This window comes from Haemaphysalis longicornis, unplaced genomic scaffold, assembly GCF_048455015.1.
Source record: "Haemaphysalis longicornis isolate Haplotype H1 unplaced genomic scaffold, Haemaphysalis longicornis Haplotype H1 scaffold_7, whole genome shotgun sequence".
Lineage (NCBI taxonomy): Eukaryota > Metazoa > Arthropoda > Arachnida > Ixodida > Ixodidae > Haemaphysalis > Haemaphysalis longicornis.
This window is the reverse complement of record NW_027526422.1, coordinates 117,436,489-117,449,567: the sequence shown is the minus strand read 5'-3', so window position 1 is coordinate 117,449,567 and position 13,079 is coordinate 117,436,489. Positions and strand designations below refer to the sequence as shown.

The following is a 13,079-nucleotide window of genomic DNA, read 5'->3' as shown; positions in this document are numbered from 1 at the left end:
AGGGTTCTATCCTTGACAGCCACTCAGGAGTGTATGCCTTGCGCTTCTGGACTTCTACGTACTGGGATATAGACTCACGAAAACATTGCCGCGTAGGTCGGGCGTCCACATCACCGTGGAGCCAGGCCATGCGCGAGCGCCATATGCTATGCAAGGCCACCAACATAACGAGGTCCAAGGGCGCCCCCTCCTCGTTTTCGACCGCTAGATAGCGTATGCCATGGGGGCTCAGCGGGAAATCTTTATGAAGGGTCCTCTGGAGGACATCCCACAAAAATACCGCAGCCCAACAATGCAGAAAAACGTGCTCTATCGTTTCTGGTTGTTTACAAATTGAACACTGAGTTCCCCATGGCACAGATATCCCTCTATCCTGCATCCATGTTCCAACAGACAAGGTGCCTGTGTGTAATTTGAAGAAAAAGGTTTTCACACCAGAGTGAACCTCCATTCTTTTGACGCGCTTTAGCACATTTTGGCCTGGCCCAGCACGGTAATTATACCTATACATAGGGACGGGGAAAACAACATCGCAAATGTCCTTATACTGTTTTTTGCGTGTCACAGAGGACAGGTACTCTCCAGAAAAACGCGCGAATAGAAAACGGGCCGTCATAACTATACGACACAGATTTCGTTGCACCGAACGCGCCTTATATCCTTCACTCATTTCTGGTTTGTTTCGAAAGCGCCACAAGTTGTCCCGCGCCTCCGAAAGATGGCGACACGGGTCCCGCGATCGAGAGATACGACTTGCCGGCGCAGCCCCTCGGAAATGCTGTGCATTTGATCGTGCCCCTCGCGAGGGGGATGTCTTTCTTTTTTGGTGTCTGCGCGCTGATTAAGTGTTTTTGTTTTCGTAGTAGTTAGCGATGAATAGTCCAGTTATTGTGTTTATCACCTGCCTTCAATGGGGTTTTATTTTTCCTTCATTTCATGTCTACTTCCTTCACCGTCCTTAAGCAAGACATTTGCATACACCTGTGCGTGTTGTCGAATTTTCGGAGGATATGGGTTCTGCTAAGACGAACTTCTGATAAGACGAACAAACGATCGTGGTCCTTTCGAGTTCGTCTTAACGGGAGTTCACTGTATAGAATTATCATTTTGCGAGCAGCGAAGTATCTTCCCGCTGAACGTCAATCTTTGTTTGGCGATCTCAATGTGGGTATGTGCTGAGTCATAGTAACCGAAAGAAGAAAATACGCAAAAAAGAAGTGGGAAGGTGATTATAACAACAATAATAATAATAATAATAATAATCAATCAATCAATCAACCTTTATTTTTGGTGCCCAGGAACAACCCTAGGGTCTTGGTACTGGTACACCATATACAAGCATTCATAAAAACAAACTAAAATCAAGACAACACAACACAGAAAACCATATATATGAAAGAAACAATAAGGTAAAAATAGTTACAGAGATCCCAGAAAGCAAAACAGCAAAAAAAAAGGGAAGCCTAGTGTTAGAAGCCATGACACCCGGCCAGCAAAACGTTGAAGGCACGTGAAAAATTGAAAATACACAAGCAAATACTCAATGCACATGACGGAGATAGATTATACACATAAAACAAAGGTTTTGTAACAAAATGTTAGGAAGTTTCAAAATGGAAAAACGAAGTTCAGCGTTACAAGCACTGACACTTAAACCGACAGAAATTCAAGCAACACAAAATCAGGAAAAAAATAATAATAATAATGATAATAATAATAAGAAGAAGAAGAAGATGGTGATAATATTAAAAGGACACGTGCGCCTTTCGCAATTGGGTACTCATGGCTTCGCAATCACTAAGTCAAAAGGAGTGCTTGGGTGTCCTCGTATCCTCTTAAAGGAGCCATGAAGACAAAACACAAGTTGGGTTTATTATAATCGTTCGGTTCCAGTTGTTTTATTCATTGAACTTCTTACAGCTCTTCGTGCTTCTTACTTTCGCGCAATTGTTCCTGAAGGTAGAACGAAAAAAATGGGTAATGAAATGCGGTTTCTTTTTTATTTATTCATATTAAGTCAATAAGTCAATGTTCTCTCGTCGCGCGCTATGAGCTGCAAATTACTGCCCATTCAGTCCCACAAGCTTTCCCTTTGAAGTGGTGGAAAGCAGCTAGAACTTGACGAATACAGACAGAAAAATAAAAACAGGACACGCCGCTGACTGTATTTCGCATACTCCCTTGGCATGCATTCTGCCACTCCGTTGCCCTGCGATCGACCGCGCAGTTTCGTACCTGTGCTCCAAAGGGCCGCGATTCACCGGCAATATCAGCGTTGGCCGATGCGATAACGTTTTTTTTGGTGTCCATAAATGTTTTACATTCAGCTAAAGCCACAGTTCACTTCAGTTCGTTTGAAAAGCGTTGAGCGACTTGCAAAATGTCACAGAATGTCAAATAAATCGGCCCAGCGCAAAAATGCACGGAGATCATGACGGAGATTCATTTATCTGCGCGGCCCAGTACGGATCAGCTGATTCCTTGGCGTCCTCGCGCATGCGACCAGTCGCATTCGAGCTTGCGCGCAAGTCTTGTGTGAGCGTTGTCAAATAGTCTCAGCACATACAAGTCACACGCTAAACCGAAAACACGTCGGTTACCTTCCCACAGGAGATTAACTACGCAATGCTGTCGACGGCACCTGACAAAATCCGCCTGGCCAGCGGTCCGCAATGTTACAATTTATCCCGGCATGCTTCGCTAGCCGGACGCGGAAACGCCACAGTAGCACGTTGCCAGATTACAACCCATCATTTTCGCCGTTCTTAGTAAGCAAAAGCCCAGCTGGGAACCTTCAAATCGTTGTATCATGTCTGCCACTGTGTGTCGTACGGTTCCAATGCATTGGCTCAGCGGTGCGCTTTCCTTCTAGAGTCAGTATATTATCTCCATGCTCCGCACCAACGCCGCATGTTCCGGAAAAATGCACTTCGTTGACCTAGGGGGTTCCCCATGTCGATCAGTCATGCGGACCTTCCAGAAGGTAAACAATCCTAGGACAACATAAACGTCATAGGGCACCCAGTTAACGTCTTCGAATGGCAAGAAGCGAATGGTTTACGGGGTGATGTCAATATCCTTTCTTAGTGTCCGCTGCAGAACGCCCACGAAGAACACCGCGTGACGCCGCAGCGCAAAAGAATGGTCAATAGTTTCTGGTTGATTGCACAAGCGGCAAATGTCTGACCATGGGATTGACATTTCTTTTTCGCGCAGCCATGTTTAAAATAAAAGCTTTGCGAATGGAGCTTAAAGAAAAACGTTTTGGCATTTGGCGGCACGCACATACGCTTGACACGGTCTAAAACAATATTCTTTCGGTCCCGCAACTATGACTGGCCATAAAGAGGCACAAAGAACGGATTATGAAATAAAGTGTTCGCCACAGCCCTTCTTTTAAGACTGCACAGGTACTCCTGAAAAAATCGCGGATAAAGAAAATGAAAATATCCAAAACTTCCTGTTTAAAACCTCGTGGCGGCTTCTTTACTCACCTGTAGAAAAAAGGAGCAAGGGTAAATGGTATCTTATGCACTCTTGAAGTATACTGAGTAAACGTGAATGATCTACCAACTTGTAGAAGAAAAAACCAAGACACAAGCTGGTACACAAACAAATGCATTAACCCATCACCAGTCCCTAAAGAAAGAAAAAATTATCCCTGAGCATTTGCCCCCATTTAGAGCCCCACACGGAGGTAGCAAATACCCTGTGTAGAATCTGGACTTTCGGCCATGCACAGTGCAGTACCTGAAGCACATAAACAAGCTTTGCTACCAAGAAGACATTGCAAAGTGGCGCACGGGCAGATACAAAAAGTTGTAGCGCCATCCATGCCTTCGAGGCGCGCTTGACATGCGTGAGTGCTGAAAACCTGTGTGACGCTGTTCGTTATTTGGGGCAAAGGCACGCCAAAGCATTTAAGCGGCGTTTTGTCCTCAACTAGGGTAATACCCGCCAATCTGGACGGTTTGGTTCCCCACTGGCCAAACAAAAGCTCTTAGTTTTCTCCATATTCCTGGTCCCCCAGGCAAGTCACAGAACTCCTTAGTCAATATAAGGGTTTCGTGAACCATACGCTGGTCAGCACTAAAATAGGCGATGTCATCAGCATACGCAAGAACTTACTCTCCACATGATGCATACGAAAAACCACGTGCCCTTTGATTCTGTTGTATGCTAAGGCAAAGAGGTTCTATGTACAGTGCAAACAATAGAGGCGATAGTAGACAGCCATGCCTAACGGACGACCTCATCTGAACTGGCTTCCAGAGAACACGATTGGCGACAAGTTGTGTAGTACAATTCTTGTAGCTAAGCTGAATGCCTTGATACAGCACATCACCTGCATTAGCCTCCAAAAGTGAGAATAAAAAATCGTGAGACACACGATGAAATGTTTTTGCAAGTCCAATCTGGACAAGGGCCACCTGTTCAACCGAATCAGACACGCTTTCCATTACAGAACGAACAATATGTATATTCGTTTGAATACTTCTGTTCCGAATACCCTTGCACCATAAAAACCCAAGCATCATCATCATCATGTTTCGAATACCACATGTTTGGTGAGACCCAACTAAACTAGTACATCTTCAAGACGGTTAGCAAACCGTTTGCAAATATTTCATAGTCGACATTGCAGAGGGAGATTGGCCGATAGCCCTCTACACATCTCAGCTGCTGTTCATCCGCAGTTTTGGGTATTAACGCTTTGTGCCCTAAGTAAAAGGTTGATTGATTGATTGATTGATTGATTGATTGATTGATTGATTGATTGATTGGTTGATTGATTGATTGATTGATTGATCGATCGTAGGGTTTTACGCGCCGACGCAACGCAGGCGATCAGGTGCGCCGTAGTGGAGGGCTCCGGAATAATTTTGACCCCCTGGGGATCTTTAACGTGCGCCAAAATCTCGTACACACGAGCGTTTTACCTTTTCAAGTAAAAGGTTGGAGGCAAAACACCGCGATCGTATACGGCAACAATATGTCCAAGAGGATTGGAGGAAGGATATCAGAAAACTTCGAATAAGGTTCCATGATCAGATCATCTTGTCAAGGGGTTTTGTTGGTCTTAAGCGTAGAGATGGCAATCCTAACCTCTTCCGCTGTAATAGGGCCGGAAGCCCTAGCACACTGATCATTCGCAAGCCTCGGAAGTATGCCAATGAGAGGATGAAAGCCAAGCTCTTGACCCACGACATTGGACCCACGAAATAACCTGCAGCAATGAGCATGAAATGCGACGGCTTCGGTATACCTAGTACCATTATAATGAATCTCAATTATCTCCCTTGAAAGAGCCGATTGCCGCTCATCACCTAGTGATCGGCGAGTGGGATAACTGTCAAAAACCCTTCGTGTTCTGGACCGAAAGAAACCACCGGGATATTTTAAAGTAAACCTTTCTAGCTCTACCAGCCAACGGTTCTTTCGTAGCGTACGGGACAGCGAACTCCCAACGCGGCGCAGGCGGCGGCGGCGAAGGGGGGGAGGGGGGATTTCATTCACGGAGCGCACTGTAGATGGCGCGGCGTTCCCCGTGCCTCCAAGCGTGCTCGGCCCGGCGGGCGCGACGACGGAACGCATTCCGTCGACTTTGCCGAAGGCTTCAGCGCCAGTTGTTTTGGGCCTTTTTTGGAGCAGCTTCGCTACCATTGCACGCTTCCTTCGCACAGCTCGATTAATAAGCCTTTTGACAGCCTGTCCTGGGTAACACGGACCCGACGGAATTAAGTGGCCTTCTGGCAAAGGTACGTTAAGGATTGGTTTGCAGGGCGGGGAAGCAAAATGTAGAAACAATGTACCGACATTTGGCCGATAGGGAAAGACTTCCTTTTGCGCACTGCTTGCCATGAATGGGTCTCCGTTTCCTAAATTGGTGAAAACCAATTCGGTTCTGTTTTAAGAGGTATTACAACAGGCGAAAGGAGCAACTGGTTCTGATAAATAACGATTATAAAAGTTCCCTCAGCCTTCTCGGAAATTTCAAACTTCCTAAACTGACTAGTTTCAATCGGTATAAATGGGAATCTCTAAGCTCACATGCCGAAATGTTTCGGTGTGTGCGCTATGTCGCGCTGTGGTGTAGATCGAAGCTAGCACATCAAGATGGCTAGGTTCCGCTGACTGACCCTTCGAAAGACGCTCCTTAACGTTTTCTCTCACCTCCGAATCACCGACTCGCTACAGCGGTGGCGTCGTTTGCCGCTCTAGCCCGGCCGTGGCCGACGCTCCCCCTCGCGTGCAGAAGGACCGTGGTTCGAATCCCGGTGCCGAACCATTCCCACCAGATTTTTAAAAATCCGCCTGTTGACGGAATTGGAGAATGAGGCTTGGAGTGCGGCCTGACCCCGGCGACCATTGCCGGTAACGCCATCCCTCACCTGAGCAGGATTGGTTACCCTGGTGTAGTAATTGCCACAACCTCGCATGAATACGCCAATTAACCCACAGCCCTCAGTCCCCAGGGAAAAACGTAGGGCGCACATTATAGTAGGAAATTCCAGACACTTCTGCAGAAATGTAAATTCGATGCAGGCGTGCATTACAGGTACACTGAAAGTGAGTGAAGTGCACTGAAATCCCTTTCCTCCCTTCAACATCAAGATTATGCTCGTGCAGTAGATCAGCCAGTGTGGCTGCGCTACGGTAATATTGCACGCTAAGCCTAGAACGATCCTGCACACTACATACAGAATTCAAATTCCCCATGAGAGGGTATTTTCCTTACGTGCGTAGAAAATCCATAAGCGACAGAAAAAACGACGTGCGCTCACGAGAGTTCACGGGTGCGTAGAGGCAAATAACACACAACTCAACACCTGTAATAAGAGGTCCACAACAAGTAAAACGCCTTGAAATATCGGTGCAACACGAGACATAGGAAAACCCTATGCCCGTGTTGATGAAGACGAAGTATCCCCAGACAAACCTGCGGGGTTGCTAACTCAAACACTATACTGCTCTAAAAAAGGCTCTAATGCAACCGATATGTCGTCATCTCCGCAGAGCTTTGTCTCCTGAATGGCCGAAATGCTTACGTCCATCCGTTTCGGTAGGCACAAAAGCTGGTACTGTCGTCTCCTGTTCCTGAGGCCTCTCCTATTATGTGAGGCAGCATGTAGGGGTCTTACACTTCCCGTTCTGTCGGAGCATCTTACGCGCCCTTGTCACCTTAAGATAAACGACCCTTTAGAATCACGGTCTTAAAAATAATGTCCAGAAACTAGAGTAATGCTCAATAGCCTAGGGAGAGCACAGCGGTTTGAGGTAGGTGGCGAGGCAATGGGAAAGGTAAGCGAATATATCTACTTATCCCAATCAGTGGCCCTGAATCCCAACCATGAGACAGAGATAATTAGAAGGATAAGAATGGAGTGGACTGCAATCGGCAGGCATTCTCAGAGAATGAATGGCCGCCTACCATTGTCCCTGAAGAAGAAAGGGTATGACAGCTGCATGTTGCCAGTACCTACCTAGTAGGCAAAAACTTGGAGGTTCACTCAAAGCGTTTAACTTAAATTGAGGACGACTCAGCCAGCAATGAAAGGAAAAAACTACACTATCTTCACGGAGGGGAACCCTGCGTAGTATGCAAAGCAGCCATGGGGTCGACTGAATTTTCCATTAGTTTTCAGCTCGTCGTTTTTGTTGACGTTCAGCTTCGCGTACCTTCGTTGTATCAGTAGCTTCTTGACGTAGTTTGACTGAGTGAAGGGCATAAGGCGCTTTCGTAGCACATGCTCCCGTCGCGGTTTGTAGCGCAGTGGGAAGAGCGCCACGTGCCTCTTGTTGCGGCCACAGAGTCGTGGGATCGAAACTGGGCGCCGCCTATTTCTTTTTAAAGTGGACTGCGCTGACGTCAGCCCTAACGCTGACGGGGCTGAAGAGACCCGCATGCGCAGTAGAGTGCGGACGGCGGACAAGGACAACGAGGGAGGGAGGGACACAGCCCCGAGCATACGATGCTTCGCTTGTAAAATGATAGGTGTAACATTAAGGGACAAGAAGAGAGCGGAGTGGGTCAGGGAAAAAACGTGTGTTCAAGACATATTTGTGGAAATTAGCAAGAAGAAATAGGTGTGGGCAGGGCATGTAATCCGAGCGCACGATAACCGTTGGTGATTAAGCGTAACAGACTGGATTCCTAGAGCATGGTAGTAGGCTGCGGAAAGTAAGATGGTCAGATGAGATTCAGGGGTTTTTGGCCATACATTGGTCGCGGTTAGGAAAGGGCTGGGATAATTGGAGAGCTATGGGAGAGGAATTCGCTCAGAAGGGGCGGTTGACGGCCTGCTTCTGCTGCTGCTGCTGCTGATGATGATGATGAAGGTCATGATGATTTTGATGATGAGGAGGATGAGGTATTCCATTATTTTTTCTTTTACAGATATGTGCCATACTTACCAAGTATCCTACGAATACAGTGACTACAAAAGCTGCATCGTCCTTGGATTCACCTACTATCTAGACAAAGGTACGCAATAGCATTCCAGTTGATTACACTACGCGAAATCATTCAGAACCACGTGCTAGACAGGTCCGAATAGCGAGACAGTTGCGAATTTTTTGATGTGTGAAAGCACCGCAAAACTTCCCTAGTAATGTAGTGCGCACCTGCTGACGATGCTTAGTTAAGGGTAAATTAGTCTTCTATGCTGTGGAAAGCAACCCTTCCTGAAAATAAAGGATTTTGAAGTTGATCTTGTTTTTCGAAAGCTTCTTCGGTGTCGACATGAATTAAATATACTATTCTTACGGAAGGCAAATACCACCAACAGCCATGCGGATACGAACTTTTTTCAACACTACAAGACCTGCCTAACTAAAATCGGTGGTTATGTCCTTTGCAGCAGATCATTCCTTTGGCAGTGTGCGGGAGTGAAATTATGTTGCCAGAATTCTTTAGGTTTTATTACAGTGAAACCTCGTTAAATCCAACTGTAACAGTGCGCCGTCTGAGTTCAAAACGGTTAAAGTGAAGGATAACAAAAGCAAGCTTCGATGGGGAAGCAACAATGCATTTTAACGAGTGTTACGATCGGCGTTCGGTGTTGCCAAGATCGCCCTCAATATTATCGAATTCGGCCGCCGAAGCCTTTCGTCGTCCAGTTTCCCCCTCATCGACGGGAAGCGACCAGGCTTTAGGAACAAAGACGCGGCTGGGACTACCGCTGCTGGTGCACACAAGCCGCTTTCGGCGAATTCAAGGTTACCCAAGGGCCACCCTCAAGGGCAGCCACAAGTACGAAGAGCGTCGAACGGAGGTGGTGACAAAGGAGTCGCTTGGCGCCACCCGTTTGGTGGCAGGCTAAATGTTCCTGTCTTCTTCGGCGACAAGACACGCATCGGTAGAACCCTTTGTGGCGTGTCTTATGGGCGCCCGACGCCGGATTACCGACAGGGCCCGAGTGTCCTCCTGCCTCTTGAACTTCGAGTGGTTCTAAGGGCTTTGACCCTAGCAAGATTGCACCACCGAAGTTATCCTGGCGCTGACGTTTGCGAGAGGAAAGGTGCCCTTTCTCGGTGACTGTGTGGGCGTCAAATTTAGTGCCACGGATTTTCGTGATCGGTGCGCCTCTGAAAACAGCGGGAGAAAGTGTGAAAGGGGACGGACCCAACTTGGTGTTTTATTCTCGTGCGCGAAGTAGCGCAGAACCCCGTTCACTCAGTCAAATGCCATGTAAATTTCTGTACATAACGCTGCTTTTTCGCCATAATCGGCACCAATGTTTTTCCCAACTCAGGACCAACAGGCGCCATCACCGGCCACGCTACCAGATCCGCAACACCAGTTAAGGCGTAATTAAGTCCGTGAATGCAGCCAGCGTTTTGTCCCTAAAGGCAACAGTCAGTACTGTTTGCTATAACAAACGAATGCATCGGAAAGCCTCATGTACGCATTTTCAAAACGGGAGACGAGTCAGGCAGCATTGCATCCGACCATCACATGTGAGCGCACGGTAGCACTATGCTTCGCCCGTGTCCTCCTGTTGTCACTAGCAGCGACAGGTACTACTCTCTGATGAGAGATGTGATGCCGTCATCTGTCCGCGCACATCAGAGACCACTGTAATCGCGTTGCCATCGAAGTACCTCACAAATAATATGTCTTCGGATCATCCGCCACGTTGGATTTAGACGGTTTTTACACTGCTTTTCTTCCTCCGTTATATGCAGCCTCGGGGTTAGGCAACGGACACGTTTCTCCGTCTGTGTGCCGGGCGCAAAAGCATCCCTTAGTGGCATGTAGTTTGAATTATCCGTTCCGGAACCCAATTGAGTTTGAGGCTTCTTTATTGAGGCTTCTTTATCCATAGACTTCGGTGAAGACTTGACCTGAGATATCGTGGGATTCCTATTACCCGTAAATTCAAATTATTTAAATTAAAACTACGAGCTTTCACTGTGCATGTAAGATTCGATGGAATTTCCCCGGACTTTGACATATCCACTTCAAAAACAGATGAAAGGACGTGTAATGCGCTCGAGAAAATAATGTGCCACACTTCTTTCGTTTCAGTTTGCTTCCTTTTGGTGGAAGAATCTGTGCTCAACAACATTCCCAAAAGTTGCATTGATGGGTTTAACAAAGCGTGCGACGCCAAAAATGCCACCTCCAGCCTGAACTCGTGCTAACGCTTGTCTTGAAGATGACCTTCTTATGCCCCGACTTGAACATCAGTCTTAACTTTCAAACGTACAATAATGATGCGATTTCTTGTTCGGGACACTTCAGTATTCCTTGTATTGTTATCAGCTCCAAAACTCAATAAACTTTTGTTTTAACAAGACGGTGTACCAAGGTAAGAAATTGCTCCTGCTTATGCTCTATCCCATGATTGGACCATCTGGAGTTTAAAAAATTACCTATGTCATCTCATTGTTAATCATTGGAGATCAGGAGCATGAATGGGCAGCACTACTGTTATGGGCAATCTGATGAAAAAATTTAAATATGGTTTTCAAAATAAAAGATAAGGGTGTATTGAAGTTGAAACACGCACTTGAGCATACAAGTTTGGATTTAATTTTCGTGTGAAGAAATTTAAGAATAAGCAGGTCATCGCACATGACACAACGAAGGGCCTGCGAGTTTCCAATGTGCTCCTCGACACGCTACATAATTTTTACCACATGTTGGTCATGAATACAGGAAAGTATTACCTTCTTTAATAAAAACAGCCAAATAAATGTACCGAGGAGGGTACGAGTTCTTTATTCAGAAAGCGCTGCATATCATGGAAGGCATGTTTAAAGAAATCACATCAAATATCGAGAGCTTTATACAAATAGCTTTACGCAATGCATAATTTATTCACCAATTCGTCTGCTGGATATGCGACTGAACAGAAGTATTCAATACCTGCTTTCACTGATGATGCGAAACATGCAAATGAAATCATTGCAAGTACTCATGAGCAGTATTATTAAACATTAATTCGAAATTAATAACGTTTGTTAGGGCGGCAAAGACGTCTGATACAGCACAACAAAGCACTGTGTACCATGGCAACGACCGTTGCTGATTTTTGCGCTTCTTGTTGAGAGTATAACGATATCTCGAGGGGTAGTCGGCTATGTAGACGCAATAATTTGCAGTATTTTATATGTGTGCACTTCTGTTCTTTTATTTCAGTTTTGTTTTCAAACCCCGCACTATGAGAAACGGCTGAAGCAAAGCATGCGATCCTTTATCTGAAATTTAGTAGCTAACAAAAAGCCCCACCACGTTACGTTAGAATGAGACGCCGGCGTCTATTCACGACTTTCAACGCAAGCAGCGCTTTAATAACTCTAATAAATAGGGCGAATGACTGGCCGCTGTCAAACTATTCGTATAGTTGAAGGAATTCATTTCTGATTTTTGTTTGTGATTGTTTTCCGTGTTTTCAACATGATGCATGCTGCACTCTTCACTCCGCGTGCTGGTACCTTCAGTGCATATAATCGTTTTCACGAGCAGTATAAGGTAAGTTTATTGCGGACCACGACGCGGGTTCGGTTTCCGGCCGCGGCGGCCGCTTTTCCGATGGAGGCGACAAGCAAAAACGCCGTGTGTACGAGATTTGTGCCTACGTTGAAGATCCGAGGGGGTGAAAGCCCTCCACTACGGCGCGCCACATCACCTTTGTGGCGTCGGCGCATTATATCCTACAATAAATTAAGTTCACTGTGGGCTTGAATCACATAGCCCGGCATACGTAAACAACGGGATCTATGAACTGAGCGGCCGTGGCAGGGAACGGCAGTTTTTTGGCTCTACAGGCCTTATTGAGCAAAGGAAGCACGAAAACTACGATCTGTCTGTCCATCTGTCTGTCTGTCTGTCACTTGATTTAACCTTCCGATGGTAATAAACAGGGAAGAGAATTTTTCAGCACGTATCGGAGTAAAATACTGTTTCGATCTGCAAAACTGTTTGCCTGGTACATACGTATCGAAATTATTAACTTCAAACACAGCATGACAAATATTTGAGTAAAATCTAATCCCGTAACTAAAACGTCATAAAGTTCTTTGAGTCATAAAGGAGTAAGATTGGGCCTTTAGAGCGACGCATTTAAGCGCCTGCTTCATCGGTTTCGCTTCGTCGTCAGCGTGGTTTTAACCGAGCGAAGGAAGAGGTCACCAAAGATTGACGGGATACAGCCAGCAGAAAAACGGAAGAGGAAGGTATTGCGAAAGTGTGAGGGGGAGGACGGTATGCCGATGTCACGCGAGACAACCGCGGCGGCGGGACCTCGCTGCAAGAGAACACAAGAGCAGCGCCCCGTCGTGCATTCGATGACGACGGGAACATTTACTGACGTGCAACAGCTATGCGCTGTCGCAGTGAATGCTGCGGTTTGCTTAGATCTCAAAGTTTGCATTCGGGAGCCCTGTACTTGCCACGCAAATTTTGTTATGCCCATTCAATTCTCCGGAATCTCAAGTTTGCTTTCGTGCTTAAAAACTAAAGCCTAGCAAACATCATTTACTTGCTTACTGCTAATTCGCGTTTGCGTCTTTTTCTTTGCTTCAGTTTTATTCCGTGCACGGGTCACTCCGACGGTAACAAGTTATACGGC

General features: G+C 46.3%; 1 protein-coding gene across 2 annotated transcripts in view; it reads left to right on the top strand.

Annotated features, from left to right (window-relative positions):
• Positions 1-11,758, top strand: part of LOC144144938 (uncharacterized) — a 28,581-nt gene extending 16,823 nt beyond the window's left edge. The window contains exons 4-6 of one of the 2 annotated variants that reach the window (XR_013317377.1): positions 8,399-8,485; positions 10,532-10,708; positions 11,648-11,758. Coding sequence is in view for 1 of the 2 variants with exons in the window: in XM_077676442.1 (XP_077532568.1) it covers positions 8,399-8,485; positions 10,532-10,647 (203 nt within the window). In the remaining variant the exon portion in view is untranslated. Of the gene's footprint in view, positions 1-8,398; positions 8,486-10,531; positions 10,769-11,647 lie in introns of those variants that run through there. The other variant, XM_077676442.1, reaches the window with a different exon arrangement.
• The last annotated feature ends 1,321 nt before the right edge of the window (positions 11,759-13,079 follow it).